The sequence below is a fragment of the Cebus imitator genome, unplaced genomic scaffold, assembly GCF_001604975.1.
Source record: "Cebus imitator isolate Cc_AM_T3 unplaced genomic scaffold, Cebus_imitator-1.0 Scaffold411, whole genome shotgun sequence".
NCBI classification, from domain to species: domain Eukaryota; kingdom Metazoa; phylum Chordata; class Mammalia; order Primates; family Cebidae; genus Cebus; species Cebus imitator.
Window position 1 is genome coordinate 1,263,777 of NW_016107726.1, and position 20,794 is coordinate 1,284,570.

Consider the following 20,794-nt stretch of genomic DNA (forward strand, 5'->3'; position numbering starts at 1 on the left):
AGATTCTGTTATTTTATCAGGTTTGAGTTTCAGCCAAATCTGGTTGATGGATCCTTTAGAAATTATCCATTATCATCAAAGTATCCATTTGATAGTTTACCTTTCCAAAAAATCCACTGCTGGTTTCTTCCTTTCAAAGGAACACTAAGCTTTTTGACATGAAACATTCTTTATATAGAAAACATCATTAGTGAATTCCTGGTGAGGAGCCATATGCCCCATATGTGGAATTTTCCATTTTATTCCCCATTTACTGGTAGGAAGTTCAGGTTTAATATTCTGAGGTACAACAATCCCTTTCATTAGAAGAGTAATGGACAAGTAGTTCAGGAGTCTATGGTGGTAATTAACATTGTATTTCTGTTTAGAAACTCATTTATGCCTTGGTTTCCCCATATGAAAAATAGGCAGGTAATGAAGATTAACAAAATAAATAGTTGATCACTAGTACATGGTACTGAGTATATTTTTCTTTTGAAAGTAAATGACACCATCCATCCCAGTTCTCAATACATGGGTAACCATTGCTATCAGTTGTTGTATATACTTCCTGGATTTTTAAATGCATTTATTTATTAATCATTAACAATAAATATCATTTTCTCAGTTTATTCTTATACATTAATATAGTTCTATAACTTCCTCTTTATATGAACTGTTCATCTCACTCTTTTATACTGGTGCATGGAATTCCACAATATGAGAATAGCTGAATTTATTTAGCAATTCTCCCACTCACAAACATTAAAATTGTTCCCAACATTTTGCTATTATACAAAATAAATGCTTCAATAAACATCCTGATGCATGCCTCCTTGAGAAGTGTGGCACAGTTTCTGGTAATAATGAAAATAGAATGGCTGCATCATGGGAAATTAACAATTTAAATGTAATAGACACTTTCAATTTGCCTTCTAAGGTGATGATTCCATCTTACTTTCCCTCAAACTGTGTCTAGTTGTACATCTCTGTACATCACTGTTCATTTGTCAAAATCCTTGTTTCTTGTGGTCCATCTCAGAAGTCACCTGCTCCATAAAGCCTTTCTTGATGTCAATGATGGGCTATTATCTCTTCCTCTTCAGGCTAACCTTAGCATTCTATTCATTTGTTCTTTCTTAACATCAACTTTCAGATTTTCTATCTTCATACAGATCTTTCTCCTATCACTTCTACTTGATCGTAAATCTTGAGGGCAGAGAATATTTTAAACCACTTCATGAGCATGGTGCTTGTTGTATATTAGATGCTCCCAAAATATTTGTTTAACATCTGAGTTTCTGAAAAATTTCAATAATTCTTTTTTCCACAGAAAAGCAGCTCTAAAAAGGTTAAAGAATTGAAAGCAAACTGACCTTGTGAAGCTACACATATATGAATCAAGCCTGAAGAATGTGAACCTAGAATACTATTTTATTTTGTACCTATCAACTTTATTGCTTCTTCCTTGTTTGTTATGAAGTCGTTTACAGAGTCCACTTTAAAATGCTACGTGAAAATTTCTTTCCTCAAATATGGATATTGTTTCCTTACCTTCAGGAGCTGCCTGCAGCGTCTGACCTAGAAAAGGCTCGCTTGAAGTGCACCCAGCAGATGTACAAGCCGTAAGCGTGAAGCTATAGTTGGTGTATGGCTGGAGACCTAGAAAAAGCAAGCAAGAAATTAAGTGCACCTCAAGAGGATTATTTAATATCAATTAAACACCAGAAGTAACATGCAGAATTGTAGATATGATAGCCAAAACATTTAAGAGTACACTCTAAAACACTCTTTAAAGAAAGTCTGAACTTCATAAGAGGTTAAGTATTGAGCGAAATTTCATTTATCACTGATAAATTAATACATTCTCAGCCATAGAAGAGACCCTGAAATTCACGTGAATCATCCACCCTTCTCTTGATTCCCGATACAAGATGTCATTGAACAGGCTGTCCCATCTGTACGATCAGAGCACTCCATCTCCCAAGGAGCCCATTTCGTCTTTAGAGAGCCTTAGAGATCTCCTTATTTTGTTTGAAAGTCCTTCCTTATATTGTGATGAAATCTTTCTATCATTTTCACCCCTGGGGACATATAGAACAAATCTAATTTCTTTTCCACATGACAGTTCTTCAAATGTTTGTAGACAGTTATCAAATCCCCCCTGAGTCTTCTCTTCTCCAGGCTAACCATCCCAGTTTCTGCAATGGCTTCTTATATAAATGGGGGCTGGAAAATAAGAAAAAGTTTAGATTCAACATTTTCTAGCCCCAAGCCATATTCAGCTCATATTAATGCCTACCAACACTTTTGTTTGTCAACTTTGCATTCTACCTAACTCGTCCTTTTTTGAGATGTGTTGATTTTGTCTTTACACGTACATTAAGGCTAATTTGGAAAAGGAATGGCGCTTATTACTTCTTTCGTATTCAGAATATGATTCATCATGGTAATTGTTCAGGAAGTTTTCAGAGAGAAAAGAATGACAATCCATCTAAAATAGAAGTTGTATATTGTTAGAGATTTCGCTGTTCTGTGCATGGCTGGTGACCTTGTTAGAGTTACTTAGCTTCTCTCTGCCTTGGTCTACTGATCTGCAAAATGGGGAATCATTATAGGATCTAGTGGACAGGAGAAGATGAAATAGGATACTCAAAGTAGTATTTCATTTTAGCAGAAGCAACTTTAACTCAGCAGCATTCAGCAAGGAGGATACTGAGGCTTACAAGACATCTCTCCTTTGACTCTTGCGAATATTCAAACAATGCCAAAGCTCTCTTTGAGAACGAAAATAGTTTTTTAAAACAACAGGACTTAGCCTATGTGTTAAATAATTGAACTAAGTTATGGTATGAATCCAATGATTGTTATGCTTATTTTTTCATGTATTTTGAGCTACATTTTCACATATTTTGTTCTTTTGGTGGAATGACTCTTCCCTCAGAGATATTCATGTGTCACTTTGTTTGTTTATGCTGATTTCTCCTCAAATGCTACATTTTAAAAAAATTTGACCACTTTATCTAAACCATCCACCCATCACTTTTTACCCCCACACATAATTTTCTTATTTCATAGCCTTCAACTAAATCTGATGTTTGCTATGTCCCTTGTTTCTTTGTTATTTGTCTCCTACTCTAGATGTACACTCCTAAAGAATAAGAACTTTGTTTTGCCTGTCTACATCCATAGGACTGTGACAGGCACGAAGTGTGTTTACGTTAAATGAATGAAGAAAATTACCGATCTCATTCACTTAGAATGAGAGCAGTAGTCTGGGTTCTCCACTAAGGCAATAATGTTCTGCAGTTGGAGCTGCTCTGAGATTTAGCTTCAGAGCCCTTTGTATTTTCTTATCAATTCAGCGATAAGAAGCAGGTACTTATTTGATTATAATCTTCCATTTGGTTGCTTTGGAGGATTTACATAATTTAGATATTTACCTGATTTACAGATGAAGAACATGACTAAAGATCTAAGCCATACACAAGCCACATATGTTTGATAAAAGCTTATGGGAAAATGTTAAGATTATAAAATGCAGAGCTCAAAATAATGGAAGGGAACATTGAAGAATGAAGCTCAGAGGCTGCAGTGGCAAACTTGTTTAGCTTGAGAAGGCCTCCCCTTTACTCTCACTACTGAAAAAAGGGTCTTGACCAGTATGACACCGTTTTACCTGAATATCTTATTTTCCCCACTTAGAATATAAGCCCTTTGAGAGTAGAAATGGTATCACTGAGTGAGTCTTTCTGGGAGGTCATTTTCCCCTACAGTGGCCATTTTAAGGCATTCAATGTTGAATAAATATTGCTTGCAGAAGAGCATGCCCACAATAGCCTCCCATAAGGACTGCAGGGATATGAGGCTACAATGTCTGTCACCATGTGACCTGACTTAAAAGGTCCTTCCTCATAATTCCATTGGTATCCTTGCCCACAGCATCGATTTCATTGAGTTGGAGATTTGTTTTTTGTTGTGGAATATTAATAACAGCAATTAATATAATTTGTGAGCAATACATATTTTATAGATTTTTTCCTGAATGCCAGATGTAAGTAGGGTAGCTAAAAGTAAACAGATATTTAAATTTTCTCCTGAAATATTCTGACCAAAACAATGGCCTCAGTTATCTTCCTCACTGTGTCACCGGCTTGTCTAATTTCAGACATGCAGTGACTGTTGAAAAAAATGGTAGGATAGGCATTAGGGAAAAAAAGGAAAACTCATCATCACAAAGGTTTGCTAAGGTTGATTAGAGGATTGGGGTATTTGTAATGAGGATTGTAGTTAAGAGGGAAATTAATGTATATAAAAATAGCAATTGTCATTTCTTGGCAAAGCATTTCTGCAGCAAATTGAGTGGTCTCCATTTTACTTAGGGCCTAGACTTCAAGAATGCAGGTGTTAAGGGATGGTACAACAGTAGCGCATCCAGCACCTTAGGAAGTTTTGATAGAGGGAGAAAAGTACACCAAAGGAGTTTGTTACACATGTTTACATTAAATGGGGTAGGTTCACCTAGCAGGATATGGGGTAGGGCTGGCGGAAGGAATGCTTCCCTTGAGGCTACTGGGGTATTAAAATCAAGGAGGAATGGCAAACAGCAGTGAGCAGAAAACCTTGGTCGAGAAGTCAGAGGAGTTCAAACATACTGTCAAATCAAGAGGAGTCAACATGCTGCACTGAGGAAAGGAGACAAAGATTGAAAAGCAGAAGGATGAGAGTGGGAGACACGTCTGCAAGTGAATACGGGGAGGGTGGCAGCTTTACTCTAATTCATTGGCACCGTGTCCTCAAGAGCCATGTCTGTCCCTGAAAGGTAGCCATGCTGGTCAGTTTGAAGGACCATGTGGGCAAAGGGTAGAAATACTCAGGCTCATTTCAAATGATGTTTTCTTATGTGTGTCAGGCAACTTCACAACTGCCATGTTTACCATGCAGGGTCTATTTCTGCTTTTATAACAAACTCATATTTTCCTTGGGTAAGCCAGTTGTTTGTCCACTATCAAGCTTTGTACTTTATTTAGTGTTGACTCCACCTGGACTGAAGAGAGTATAGATGACCCAAGCCTGAACACCAAGCTCTATGTTCTCCCGTCACATAAGAACCACAGTTAACAGCATTTAAATTACTCAATGGCTGCCTTCCCTCTGAAGATTAAGCAGCATGTAGAAGACATAAATATGGTAGAAACCGTTGCAGCTGCTCTTTATTAAAATTAATATTATTTTTAATTGGCAAGTCATAATTGTTTACATTGTAGCTGTGCAAAGTGAAAAAAATGTTAAAACAATTTAGTTCCAACACCAACGCTCTAAATTAGGGAAAAAACAACAACAAACAAAACTCAGGATGTTTTTGTTTTTGTTGTTTTTAATTCTCTTTTCATTGGACTCTATACATTAAATACATTTTATGAGAATTGCAGTTATTTTCAAAAAAGTTATAACATGATGTAAATGATGTACTAGCAAAAGTTTATTGAGCATTTACTACTCCTTGGCCCTCTTCTGTGCACTTCATGCACATTAACACAATCAACGCTCACACCAACTTTCTGCAGCACATGCTATTATTTGTTCATTTTACAGATAAGGAAGCTAAGGCACGGAAAGTTGGAGGAAATTGCCTATGATCACAGAGATAAGAAAGGGTTGGGGCCAGGCATGGTAGCTCATGCCTGTAGTCCCAGCACTTTGGGAAGCTGAGGTGGGTGGATCACCTGAGGTCAGGAGTTCAAGACCAGCCTGGCCAACATAGTGAAACCTTGTTGTTACTAAAAGAAAAAAAAACTACAAAAATTAGCCAGGCATGGTGGCACGTGCCTGTAGTCCTAGCTGCTTGAAAGGCTGAGGCTAGAGAATTGTTTGAACCTGGGAGGCAGAGGTTGCAGTGAGCTGAGATCCTGCCATTGCACTCCAGCCTGGGTGACATAGTAGTGAGACTCCAGCTCAAAAAGAAAAGGGGCGGTGGTGGGTGAGGCCAGGATTGGAACTTGTGCAATTATACTGAGAAATGTGGCCCAGAACAACTGGGTCAGGCTCTGTAGCCTTATAACAGTGACATAAATACAGCAGCTCAAAGCCCAGTGAAATTTTCAGTAATATAAAAAATCCAAGTGGGAGTATATATTTAAATACTTTCATTTTAAATATTATTATGAGCCATGTGGCGAGGTACGGAATCATGTTCTCTGTTAAGAGCAGTCTGAAATTAAACTATTTGGGTTCTAATACCTACTTACTAAGTACTTGACTACAAGGAAGTTTTCTGGCCTCTAGGTGCCTCAATTTCCATATCTATAAACTGTAGGCATGATAGTATAGACTGATTAATAGGTCTACAGATTAAGGGAAGGCAATATCTAAATCCGTAATTTAGAAAATTTAAATCCATATTCTATCTTTTAGTTTTTATATTTTTCATATTGTTAGAGGATTGGATTACTAATAGGCTTGGTTCAGATAATCTGTAAGAAAACATCAACTACCATCAGGCATAGATGATTTACATGAACCTGATGACCTTTCATATATAGGACTCTGTAAAACTCAATGAAGTGAACACATTTCAACTGGAATTTGCTGTCATTGTAAGTAAGCCTCTATCAGTAGTCCTTAAAACGAGATATATATGGCATATTAGCAACAGGCAATGAAAAGGGCACACCAATTGAAAACTACTCATGAATTGATCAGGATGAGAAGAGGGAAATAAAGAGATGTCTCAAAGGAACCATCTCAACTGTAACTTAATCCTGAAGTCGAGTAGTAGAAGGAGAAAAGAAAACATCATTCAAGTGCTCAGCATTGAATTAGAAGAGTAGGAAATAGCAGTTGCAGAGTACAGAAAGGCAAATGTATGGAGAAAAGCCAAGTATTTAACATTTCAGTATAGTGAAGATTGCTGTGGCTGCAAATTACCTGAATTTCCCTATAGGGAATCATGTTCTTTTTTTTTTTTTTTTTTTTAAAGAAAGAGGCATAATATAACCAAACTCATTCCAATTACACTTCCAAGTAACGTTACTTTTCGAGAGTAAATATGTGCTAAAAGGGGCTGCAAAAAGTCTGCCTATAGTTCATAAAAATATGATTTGGAAAAAAAACCCATGTCTATGAAAGTTACATCTGATGTACTCTATAAAGAACAGCTTGCTTCCAACTTTTAATCTCCTGATAAATAGAAAAAGGCACTTTAGCCATTATAATTTCACATAGCAAGTGCTACTTCAAAACATTCAGCCAATTATTCTTTAGTGTCATCTGTTATGTTCTAAAGAATTACCAAATAGTCCTAAAGAATATGTAATTCTGTGAGTTCCTCCATCAGCATGTCTAGTGATTAGCTCAAGCACTGACAGGCTTGAGTTACGTTAAAAAGTTTTTGTTAGGCGGTTATAAAGTATTGTAAATAACCATCCTATGTGTAAGTCATCTGTCTCGGCACCAGTTCACCCAAACTGGATGTGTGGTCTGGCCCCTCTGACTCTCACATTTAGTTTCTTTGGCTAATGATACAGGAGTTAGGAATAAATAACTTAGGCAGATAGTTAAAGCTATGGGAGCCCTCAGTAAGGCTTTTTTTTTTTTTAGTGAAAGGTAGCCCCAAATCATTTTCTAACAAAGGGCAGCATGTAAAGTCAAGCTGCAGACACAGGCAAGCAAGCTGGGCATTTGCATGGGTGAATGCCGGCAGGAACTAAGGACTAGATATGTTCAAGATGGCAGCTCCATCTTCCCTTCTCCTTGTCAACCACTTATGCTGTAAGGAGCAGACAAGAGGAGCCAATCAACTGAAGGTACATTTGCATAATAATATTACGGTGGAGGGACAAGCCTTCCACTCACACTATGTAAACATCATACCTGATCAAACCAATCTTGTGAGCCCTATGTAAATCAGACACTGCCTTCTCCAGCCTGCATATAACATCTTCTGTGGTCCACTGCCTCCTCACTTTTTGGATGTCTTTCTCTCTCATGCACAAGGAGCTGCTCTCCTCTCTCCTTTCTACTATTAAACTTTCCACTCCTTAACCCACCCACGTGTCTGTGTCCTGAATTCTTTCTTGGTGCAACAATGAACCCCAGAGTATATATCCCAGACAACACAGCTGTTTCACTATAATGAAGGTGCTTCCATTTGCCATCACTTGCCTGGGCTATCACTAAGTGATCCCTTTCAGATCAATCTGATAATTTATGGAAACGTACATGTTCAAAACTAATACACAAAGGCATCATAGAATTACTTTACAGACATCTAAGGTACCTTTAAATAAGAATTTGTTTTACAGAATTTGATTAAGGATTATTTCAGAAGCTCACATGCTAAAGCCATCTTTTCTGGATGGTATCACCCTTCATGATCTCAACAGCTGCCCATTCCACTTAGCCAAGCCAATTTCTTGCCCCTCCTTGAGCTGTTCATTTTCTGTATTCATGCTTTATGAATTCAGTTGCTACGTCATATGAACTGAACATTCAAACATCAAAACAAAGGGACTCTTGCATTGCTCATGCCAGTAAGATCACTTTATGACTTTTAGTTCTGACTAGCTGCTATAAGCTAACTTGTGTTATGAATTCTGTATTTCATGTGAAATTCTGGGCCATAGCTTAGGCCCCTCTCTCCAGTATCTTCCTGATCCAAAGACACCCTTCCTAAACAAGTTACTACTTTGGCAGACTCTCTTTTCAGATAGACATCAACATTGACTATTGTTTAGACATTACCAAAGGAAGACCTTCTTTCAGAGTTGAAAAAAGACCTTCTTTCCTTGGTGGTGTCTAAATAATAGTCTTAATGTTGATGTATATCTAGAATAACAACAAAATACAATATTAATTATATTTTTGATATATATTTTTTATTTTAGTGATAGTATTTTAATAAATATTAAATAAATATTTTAATTAAACACTTTTCATCTTTTAAGTTCAGTGTTATACTAGTCTGAGGCTTCTTCTCTGCATTTTCAGGCAGAATTTTCTTTTCTAAAAACAAAATGTGGTGTCAGATGGCAGCAAAATCTGATGTGGCTCAAACATGAGACAATGAGGACATTGCAGAGGGAAGGGCGTGGCAAGAACTGGAGTGACAAAACAGACCTAGTGTCTGTCAATTACACTGGAATATCTGGGAATAAAGAGGAATTTAAAAAATATTGTCTAGGCAGCCATCAATTATAGTTCTTTGGCTTTAATATTTTATCGATAGGCAGGTTTTAAAAGGAGAAAAAGTGGTTGATGCTACACTATTTTTTTGTTTCGTTTTTAGTCAGGCATAAATTTAGTTGTTCTCAGAGGTGAAAAAATGAAAAAAAAAATGAATTGTTGTATCTCTTTTCATAGGTCCAATGCTTGGTGGTCAGTAGTTACACAGTAACTGGGGGAAATGCAGCCTGGAGCATTGCATACAACCATAGAAGAAACTCCCAAAGCTGTTTTGAGGCTGAATTACCATCCTAGTTTTCTTGCTATCTGTTTTAATTAAAGAAATGTACTGCAGTTAAGTCCAGGATGCTGGAGATCAGGGTTGGCTTCGTGGGCTTTCAACATGTATAATCAAACAAGGTACCATGCTTAGAAGCACATGAGCTTACTTCTACGCTCTGGTTTCACTGTCTTGAAATTTTAATGATTTCTGAACAAGGGGCCTGAATTTTCATTTTGTGGGGTTCAGATGACTGAACCCCACAATTATGTTGCCAGTTCTGTCTGAGATTTAGATATGTTCGAGAGTGGCATTTTTAACTCCATTCAAAACAAAATGTAGTCAGTCAAATACTAGTTTACTATTCAGTATTTATTCATTCAACAAACATTTTCTGAATAGTTAAGTACTCTAATAGGTACCAGGAATGCAATGGCAAACAAGAGGCTACTGTCTCTGTCCTTAAAAAGCATTACCTATTACTAATTGTGGAACAGTTCAAGAAGAAAGGATTTAGAATAAAATGTAAGAATTACTATGAGAGCAAAGAGCAGAGTTATCTAAGAATAAAATTCCTTAAAAAGAATTTCTACATTTTGCTGTATTGGTGGTTGAAGCATGTTTTCTCTCTTTCAAAAGTGATGTGTAAGGTATCTGTTTCAGTATAACATTAGTATTACGTTTTCTGCTAACACCAGCATTGTTAGGGTTTATGCTATTTAGCACACAAGGTTTTCATCAAGTTCTAAGAAGAGGAGAAAGGAAGGCAAATTGTTCTTTCCTTGCTAATTTAATGCTGGTAGGTTTTTCCTTTTAAATGAAATGCAGTGATGAGTAACTTCTAATTAATTATTTTGAAAATAGTTTTCCCAGAGTTAAGAGACACATAGGCCCTTATACTTGATGCTAAGCAGGATATGACTAATTCATTTTACTTCTCAGTGGCCTTAATTATTTAGTTAATCCTTTACCCTTTCCTCTACTCCTAAACTCACATTAGGAGACCCATGTATAATGCAGAGGTAGCCCAAAGTGAAACAATGCCATAACTGGTGTCCAAATTGTTCTGTACAGGATGGTGGATGTGTTTAGTAATAGATGATACGAAAAGGTCTTTTATTGACAAGCTGCCATGCGCTGTTTGCATTAGCGAATATGAGAAGATGATGGCTGCTACTCCTTCGTCCCCATGGTATTCAGCTCAGTGAGATAGCAGAAAACGCTTCAGTTTACTTAAAGCATTGATAACACCTCTAAATAATTAACCGAGGACTTCCTGTCTTCAATTACTTAATGCTTTTTTTAACATCTTGAGAGGATTATAAGCAATTTATGGATTTCACATGATGAGTGCATTCGCCACTATTCCCACAAAGCATTTACAGGATCATGTTTCTAAAGCTTTGAGGTAATTAAAAAAATAAGCGTGGAGACAATGGGGCTGAGGCAAGGTGCTCCCTTTCCCTCCTGTCATTCCTAAGGACGTAGATTTTCAGGCTCCAGGACGACTAGTGCTACAGCTTCATTAGTGCTCTGTTGCTTAGGGAATGCCAAGCTTTTGGACATGATGAGAAAATCAAAACATTTATCCTAGGGGGTTCAGGCAGCATTTCCATCAAACATTTAAGATGGAATAGAAAATAAATTTGATTATTTTAGTTCATTCCATGAACTCAATAAAACAGTCATTCACACCATAAAATACTTCAGTACTGCATTTGGTCAGTTAGCTAACCGTGGAACTGAATTTTCCTGGGCAGATGAGTAACATTATATAGATCTCAGGTTTCAGATTATCTAAGGCCTAGCACCATTCCTATCCCATAAGAACTACTTATAGGAGGTTCTGTACTTGGTAAGGTTTTGCTGAATGAGGACTTATTTCTTTATTCTACAAAGAAATCCCTCCTTAGGGCTGTATTGGGCAAGTGAAATATTCTCTAAATCTATTTAAAACAATATCCATAGAAATTAAAAAACAAAACAAAAATAGAACAGAAAGACTGGTCAAATGACTCCTAAAGACTTTGACCAGATTATGATTTTACTGTTAAGTAAAAATTAAAATTATATTTAAAAACATTAAAATATTTATTCTAATAAAAGGATTTCTGGCACCAAGATATGTGTACGAAATTTTCTCTGACATAAGATAGCCATTTAAAATGACAATGAAAGGAAGAACTGGTAGAATGAAGTTATTTAAAGAAAAATCTTTGCAATTATTTTATAATTAATGAGGCTACCAATCCTGTTGGTTTGAACATTACAATTGAATTTGGTCTGTTGGTGTGAAAATGCTGATTTCCAAAAAATGCAAACCAATACAGCGGCAACAATTCAAAGCCAATGCTGGTTAGTTGATAGATATTCTAAAAATAAATTTCTTTAGCCTTATATCTCAATTACTGGGAAACCTTTGCTGGTACAGTCTTGGTTTTCAAAACCCTGTAATTAACATCCATTGCTTACTCCAAGTGATTAGTTTGATTTTTGACCACGGCATACTGCATAGAGTTCTGTTTTCAGTTATTTCTTTTCTTGTCAGTCTCCCTGTTTGTGGGAGCATCTTAAGAGCAGCAGTCTTATTTTGGACCACTTAGTGTACTGTCTGGAACACCACAAGCTGGCAATTCATTTTTGGAAGAATGAAATGATATTCTAATTTCCTTTTAGATAGAGGCAGTGAATACCTTGGATACCCTGAGTAGGTCAGTTTTCTTCTTCATTTTTCAAATATGATTATTAAAAACATCTCTTACTTACAAGGATGTCATGAGAGTCAGAGAAGTAAAAATGCAAATGTTTCTTTAAATAATAAAGCACTATATAAAAGTAAGTTTTCATTATGTTAAACACCATTATTTAGGTGTTTAGGAAAAACACCTAAAAAACATTATTTAGGTGCTCAGGAAACATCAAGGACTTTTTTTTTTTTTTTTTTGAGGCCTTTCTGCTCTTTTCTGTGAGTTTCATTATCTGTGCTATCAAGACCCCTGCAAAAAGTGCAGTCCAATGGAAGGAGGGCATCCACTCCGGGAGTCTTGGAAGGAGGTGACTGACAATGGGAAAAATAGGAAAGTTTATAAAATCTTGCCCATGGTCTTAGAATTTAAACTTAACAGGGTTGTTTGGGATGATTTAGTAGACTCGAATAATAAACTAAATTACTTAACTTTTCAAAGTATTCTTTTCTGTAAAATGAAGGTAGTAATTTACTCTACACCTTAGGTTTGCGATGAAATTGGATAGTGCATGCAAAGTGCTTAGGACAGCATCTGGTACATATTAAATTCATTTCTTCCCCAAACATTTATTTAGCTCCTATTAATGTGTTCAGGATTCTAAGTGCTAGAGGTACAACACTGAACAAGTAGATAAGGTTCCCACTCTCTTGGAGCCTTCATTCAAGTGTGGAGAGACATAAAAAGACAAAAAACAAACACTAGAATATCAGGCAGTGAGAGGTCTACGATGGAAATAAAACAAAGTGATGTGGTGGTGTGTTACAGAAGCTATCCAACCGAGAAAGTCAGAAAATGCTTCTCCTCCCTTCAGAAGTGGCATTTAAGCTAAAACCTGTTAATTATTATCATAATCACTACTGGCAATTATCTAACATATCATTGTACTGTACTAATAGTATATTATTAAAGCTAATGATAATAAACCATAATAATTTTAAAAAACACAATTACTATTAATTAACATTCCTAATACAAACAGCCACAGTAACTCCACTGTCAACTAGTCCTGTGTATTAATTATCCACTTGATAGGCAAATGTTAACCTCTGGCTGATTTTCCCCTGCCTTCCAGTATATTCTTGGCTATCCTAGTCCCATTATCTATGAGTATATCCTTGGGGAATGAAAATGCATCTTACTGTTTGTGTGGGAAAAAAAAGTTAATACTGATGCAAAAACCCTTCACATAATGCATACCAAGGCCAAATATAAATTATTTCTGAAGTTATCTGCTGTTGTGGCGTATTGCTGCCAGTGTGGGCTCTTCTATTAGCATGGATAAGTGGGACCTGACCATATGTCAAGAGAACACGTCCTTTGGAAGTGACCTCATATATCAAACACACACCCCTGGGATACTTTGCCCCCCTAACCACAATGACAGACTCCTCCAGTAGGATTTCCTTTTTCTTTTTTTTTTGTTTTTTTCACCTGTGACCGTATGCTGCCTCCTGTCAGTGGTGTCAATGTGGATGAGACCTTTTCCAACCTGCCTGATCTGGTACTCTTTAATGACGCCGTTTGGTTTCTCAGGGACACTCCAGCTCAGATGCAGAGCCTCTGCACTTAGGGCTGTGATTCTTGGTGGCAGGATGCTTTCTGGAACTCCTTGGGTAGTAGCTGCAACTACCTGAAGACATAGGAATTAAACAGCAATTTATTGTAACAGTACACTAGGTATCCTGATCAATGAGGATGTCACTTTTGTTTTAAAATGTTGTCTGGCCTGGCATATCATTAGCAGGGGCTTGGAGAAGCAGTCCCATTTTTTTCATTTTTTTCCCTCCCATCCTATTTAAACAATGAAATCTGACCTTGAATATATTACATAAGTCTCAGACTACCATTTATCACAACAGGTTCAACAACAATTTTGACGGCAGAGTGCAGCCCTCAGTGTTTAAACAAGTAAAATCTGGCTGGCAGACTGTCTTACTAGAGAACTCTTGATAACTCTCTTCCATATGGCCCATCAGTGTCTTTGCATTTTAACAGCCTGATTTTGTACATTTTAAGCACCAGTAAATATGGAGCAAAACCCATATCTGAACTTGCCTGCATATAATATGCTTTGAACAGAATAAATGGGCAGACTTTCAGTACTCTTCCCGTGATACCTAGGATGACTTTAGAGTGTCTGCACCAACTTTCTAGAAAGAGAAACAAGTGAGAAGAAAAAAAAAAAATAAATCAAGCCATTATTTAGTCAATATTGTCAAAATATAGTTTTGGACAAAAACTGGCCATGTTTTCTCATAGAATTAAATCTTTTCACTTTGTAAACAATTGCTTTGCATGTAGCAGGCATGAGTTGTGCCTATGCAAAATGCATGGAATTGTTCTAGGACTAGTAACTTTTGATTGGGCCAGTCAGCTGCCATCTATCTAAATGATGGCTCACTCAGAAAGGTTCCTAGAGGTCTGTTGAACAAAACGTTGCATTCTTGCACTGTGGCTGAGCAGTGTGACTGAATGTTTCATTTGAATGGCTCTTGTACAATGTGCAAAAATGTTGCTCTTTTTAAAGTTTTAAGCATATGAAAAGAATCAAAGCTACTCTCTGTGAGTTTGTTTCCTCTTGGGCTTCCTCTGTCAAAGCTGCCTTCTATGAAATGCCCCTTTATTTTCCTCCTACATTGTTTGATTGTTTATTTCCAATGTTCTTCACAGGCTTTTCTTTCTTTTCATCTGGAGCATTCCCCAGTGCTCATTATCTATGGTATTCTGTATTTGTCTGTCTCTATTCTCCTTCTATGGCCGTATTTAAACTCATGACTTCAACATCCCACACAGATCTTTCTAGAAACTTCAGTCACTTCTCAGTCTGGCTTCTGACCAGATATTTTTACATAGAGTGCTAAGTACTATCTGCTTCCACCACCCTGCTATCTGATCCTTCTTTTTAAATATGTATTTTAAAAACTTAACAAAATATAAACTTATCTTTTACCTTTAACATTTTTCTAAACATTTGTTTGCAGAATAGCACCATAATCACAAATTACTCAAGCAGTTATTTGAAAACATTAATGACTCTTTCCTTCTATTTCTACAAATACAGTTGACTACCAAGTCCTGTAGATTTTTCCCCCACATCGGTTGCATCTTTCTCTATTTCCGGTTCTGACCTCTGCTGCCTGAGTTCAGGTCTTCATTATTTCTTGACAAGGCTAGAGCAGAAGGCTTGGAACAATTTGTTTTCCATGCCAGGCTTTTTTGCCCCTTTCTTCATTTTTCAAAATGAGGCCTTTTTTTGTTCATATCATTTAAATAGAAACTTTCTTCAACTGAATAATGATTTGGAAATTTTTATGGATTTATAGATTACCTCAAATTGGTTAGCGAGGAAAGGATATGGAAGAAAAGATGGTACTGCTTCAAGATTTCACTTATTTTTCTTCAACGCAAGATTGATATTTGGATAAATCTCCCTTGCAATGATCTCTCCTTCCAGGCATGGGTATTAGGACTCAGTTAAGGTGGCACATGAACACCTAGTTAACACCACTTTGAGGGGGGACATTGTTTTCTTCATTGGAAAAATCACTCACAACCTGGGTGTTCAGGATCTTCACATTGAACCCTTTCCCCCAAGTCTAGGCAAATTCCTGTTACCTCGTTACTAGTGGTACAGCCAGCAGCCGTGCAAGCTTTCAGCTGATATGAATATTCCTGAAATGGTTGAATTCCCTCTGTATCAAAGAAACTCAATGATGTTCCCCGAAAACGTTCAATTCCATTTCGAAGAAGAACGTAGTAAATAATAGGACCTAAAAGAAGCAGAAAAATGACCGCATTTGAATGTCACATCATTTTAACTGTTTGCAAACCACTGACAAGTCTTAGTGTTTGGAAGAAATGAGATACTATAGCTTTATTTAATTTTAATTTCCTATTATATTGCTATCTCAAGCAGTTCCTAATTATACTATTATGGAGGAGATGGATTCTTGACATAGATAATCAAAGAGCCATTTATGTTTATTTCCTTTCACTATGAAACAAATTTACTTTCAGTATTAAAACTCTTTTGCCTTCCCTGAATATGCTTTGCTTATTTGAAAGCAGCTCAGATATATTGTGGGATTCAAGGAATTTTACTTCTATTTTATTTATTTAGGCTAAAAATTTATGAGGTCTTACACCACAAAGTGAGTGATTCGTTGGCACATAATTCAAGTTCCCTTTATTGGTACATACTTTTCTAGTGGTTAGATGCATGGCAATTAAATGTAGGTTATACTCCTTTCAGTTTTCTTATGAATTTATGGGATTTTGTTATTGGTATTTTAAAAGTAGCTCAATACCATTTGCTTGTATAGGTTTTCTCCAATTTAAGACAATTGCATCTTCAAGATTGTCTATTTTGGTCCACATAGGGGGACTCACTCCTTGAGGCACATCTTCTTTTGTTCTGGCTCTCACAGCTTTGCTGAGACCTCGCCCATAGCTGTTCCAGGCAGAAATCCTGTACTCATATGTCATGTAGGGCTTGAGGTTTACATCTGTAAAGAGAGAAAATAGACAGGTTTCTCTTATTTTCATTTTTTTTAGCCACCATATTAAAAGTGACTATCAAAAAATTAAGACATTTAAAAATAAATGTTTAAGGCTCTAAATCTTTCATGTATAAATAAAACTCTAAAATTTTATTTTCTAAATATAAGTAACATTTAAAGTGTTCATTAGATGCAGGGATATGGAATCGCACAGAATAGAATTCCCTCTTTCTGAGCAAAGAAAGGGGATATATTAAATAAATGAAAAATAAAAGCACTGGAGTCATAAGATTTAATGCTTCACAAATTCATGTATTTTTGATTTTTACATGAGACAGGTTTGCCAACATACTTTTATAGTTTAGTGTCATAAAATCTATAAATTATTATTTTCTATTACTTTGTTAAGATTACTTAAAACATTTTCCAAAACAACACACAGGATTTGAAAATTAGTTTATCATGGTATCATGTCAGAGAATAAAAATGAAAGCATACTCTGCCATCTAGTTTCTTCCATCTTACACAAAAACCAGAACTGAAAACCAAAATACAAACCAACCAACTTTATTAAAACAGTAAAACCAAGCATGCTGAGCTTTCCAAACTGGCAAAAATTGTATGAGATGAACATCCATGTGATTCAGTGGTGTCCCCAAAGTCTTAGTTCCATTTAAGCTTTCATAACTTCGGAAATAAAAATGCCACACCTTCCCCCCCCAAAAATTACTTGCAAATTTATTTATTTCCCATGTCCCCAATTTGATGCATTTTGAATATGTGTCTACGCATTTTTGTATGGGAGCTTCTGGGTGACTCTTTCTCAGACTGAGCATCAGAAAAGGCGGCCTTCCTCCTTGGCTGTCTGGCCACCTGCTCATCTCCATCGGACATGGAGTTAATTCTCAGTCCTGATGCTTGGATTAATTGAGTCACATTCTTCTTATATACATCTACTTAAAATAAACCCTTCCCTGCCCACTGTATAGAATGGACATGAAAATAAAATGTAAGAAATTATGGGGCAGAACTTCATAAAATGCCAATTGCCCTACAAATATAAAGTATTATCTTCCTTTTCCATTTTCTCTGCTTAGAGGGCATCTGCCACTTGTTGCTGTGATGACTACTACTGGTCCCCAGTTCTTCCTTCCATCCTGGTCTAAATGTGATTAGAAACCACACTTTCTGGTTTTCTTTATAGCATATAGTGGTCACATGATTCGGATCTCAATACCTAAAGGAGTATAGAAGAGATACGGACAACTTCGACATCATTTTTAAAAGAGAAAATTGCATACCTTCGATTGCCATTCTGGATTCTGGATCCTTGAATGACACTGTGCGATTGAGTTGCCTAGACCATCTACTCACCCTCAGATAAAAATGTACCCTCAATATATTTTCACATCTCTGGTACAGAACATTAAACTACTCATTGCTAATGATTGTTGTTCTGTACCCTCAAGCTCACATCACCATTTCAAATCTCATTTGCTGCTTCTTTCTTTCTTCATATGGGCTTCAAATCCTAATGAAAGTTATTGTTTGTTTTCATGACTGCTAGTCCTAATGTAGTGACTAGTTATTACTAGGTATTTAATAAATACTTTTTGATAAATGATTTGCATAAATGAATAAATTTTAGTCATCACTGGTATTGTCAGCTTTCAAGTTTCTAAAAAAGTCTGACTAAAAGGCTTTCTAAAAAAGTCTAAGTTGTTCTCAATGGAATTAACAGAGCACCACTTGTGTGCTGAAAATCTTTGATGAAAAAAAATTTTGTTATTTTTCATATTCAATTTATAGTATTTTCTGCAGGGAAAGCAATCTGAAATATGGATTTTAAAAGCCCTCGTAACATTATTATATCAGTAGGTGGAAACATCTATTTGCTTTTGGAGAGGGCTACTGCAAGCATGTATTAAAAGTCCTTCAAAATCTTGATCTTGATTACAAGGGGCAGATAAAAGTAGAGGACTTGCTTAGATGAAAACTCAATAATTTTAAAATGAGGGTCCATGATTTAAATCTGTAACAAGGACTGGGAACATGATAGAAGATTGGACAAATTGTCCTGTATCCAAGACCTTTCCTAATTAGATTCATTCCAATAAATATTTATTGTTTGTGTAGTGTTCTAAATCCAAATAACAAGGTAAAGCTAAACAAAAGGGTCCTATTCATAAGGGTGTGTCAATCTAATAGGAGAGCTGGAACAAGTGTCCAAATCCATGTAACACATGGGAGAACTAGTGAGCTCCATGAACAATGTGTCACAGCAGCACAGGGACTGCACTGAGGATGTGACTCTTGACCTAGGTCTTGAGTAGGATGATAAAACAAGACATTTCAGGTGGAAAAACAGCTTGAAGGACATTTGGAGCACTCTGAAAGGAGCTCCTACACCACGTTGAGTCTTCAAAATATGCTCCTTTTGAAGATGGCATTATTTGAATATGTTTCTGTCTCATGATGAGTTACTTTTATAGATCTGACTGTTTCCTCATCTGCTAAATGATTATATTTATATGATTGTTTTGTAGGTAATTGGGATAAGGTTTTCAAGTACTTAGTATAACATTGGGACTAAATAATGTTCAATCAACCTTATCTCTGTTTCTTTCTTCCCTCCTTAATCTTCCTTCTCTTATCTCATTACACTGCCTTACTTTCTGTACTCCTGAGGTTTGCTATTACCGCCCCTTGATTCAGTAAAGCAGAATGATAATTTATGATAGGATAGAGCACTATTTTGCTTGTTTATGTAACCTTAGCTTGCTCAAATTATGTCACTTAAATGGATTCTATTTGAATCAAGATGATAGATGATACACACACACATACACACACACACATGCACACACACACACATGCACACACACACACAAACTTGATTTTTCTAAAAATAAGAACACATTTTGTAAGGATTTAAGGAAATGGATAATACAAATTTAATAGATGGCAGAACTATTTTAGAGGTAATTCTAAACTTAATAGTGTTTCTTACATAGCTTAGCCAAAACTAAGAATCATGGGACTAATTGAGCAGGGCCAAGATGGTGCTTAGAAATTAATATTTACAATAACAACTGCAAGGGTTATTGTTTTTGAAATGACCGGCCATCCTGGGGAAACGTCAGGCTTAGGTTTACCTCCTCCTCCTCAGAACAGCACTGCTAGGTTTTATTATTAATCAGACAGGTGTATCCTTCTTTCTGTTACAAGTATAGCAATATTCATTTACTGCATTCAGTGATATTTGCATTGCAGCTTTTGAAAAAGAAGATTGGGTTTATGGTAAATTAACTGAATATAGCAGTAAAGGTCACATATATCTCCACCAATTTACCTTAATATGGAATACAACCTTGTTTAAAGTTAGACTTTAACGTATTTTAAACTGCTGTTTTGAATACATCCAGATTATGCCTTTAATTACCTCGGAACAAGCTGGCCCCAAAGTATGATGGAATGTACTGACACCAATTTAAGGAGGGTTGATGTCAGAGTGAAATAACTCTGCATTTTCAGCAGCTTCTCACTAACCCCACCAAGCCATGGGCAGACAGCTTGCTTTCTGTTACCTGTGTAAGAGTACGTGTTTACACTTCCTATATGAATGGTTTCTTCAGCAGATGAACACATTTCTTCAACTGATGCCTTCCCTGAGGAATTGTCAGACCCTCTTATCACTGTGCAAATGTGGCTGGTAAAGTTGAAGTCACACCTGCCACAATGTGCCGTGGCTTCCATAGATGCGGGGCAGAGGGTCCTGCACTCTTTGGTTTCCTAAGTTAAGTGGTAGGGGTGAGAAGACAGAGAGGGGGGTATTTAAAAATTTCATTTAGACATATATAGGGTAGGCTTTTGTGACTTTCAAATGAAATTTTCCTCCACTTACTTGATGAATGAATATCTCAAAATTTGAAATGAAGGCAGTTTGTGTACTAGAAAGAGGAATGCCTTTGAAATGACACAGATTGGGATTAAAATTTCAGTTTTGCAACTTCCCAGCTCTGTAACCTTGAGCTAGCCTCTTACGTTTTCAAAACCTCAGCTTCTTCAGTGGGAAAAATGGAGACAAAATTTACCACTGGGGTTTGTTGTGTGATTCAAATGGGATA

The 20,794-nt window shown here is 36.4% G+C and overlaps 1 protein-coding gene across 3 annotated transcripts in view; it reads right to left on the reverse strand.

Moving 5' to 3' along the window:
* Window positions 1–20,794, reverse strand: part of USH2A (usherin) — a 777,259-nt gene that overhangs the window by 131,196 nt on the left and 625,269 nt on the right. For all 3 annotated transcript variants that reach the window (XM_037731607.1, XM_017509227.2, XM_037731606.1), the window contains exons 53-57: window positions 20,255–20,459; window positions 16,476–16,673; window positions 15,784–15,938; window positions 13,600–13,798; window positions 1,534–1,641 (exon numbers count right to left, since the gene is read on the reverse strand). In XM_037731607.1, coding sequence (XP_037587535.1) covers window positions 1,534–1,641; window positions 13,600–13,798; window positions 15,784–15,938; window positions 16,476–16,673; window positions 20,255–20,459 — 865 coding nt within the window. The remainder of the gene's footprint in view (window positions 1–1,533; window positions 1,642–13,599; window positions 13,799–15,783; window positions 15,939–16,475; window positions 16,674–20,254; window positions 20,460–20,794) is intronic.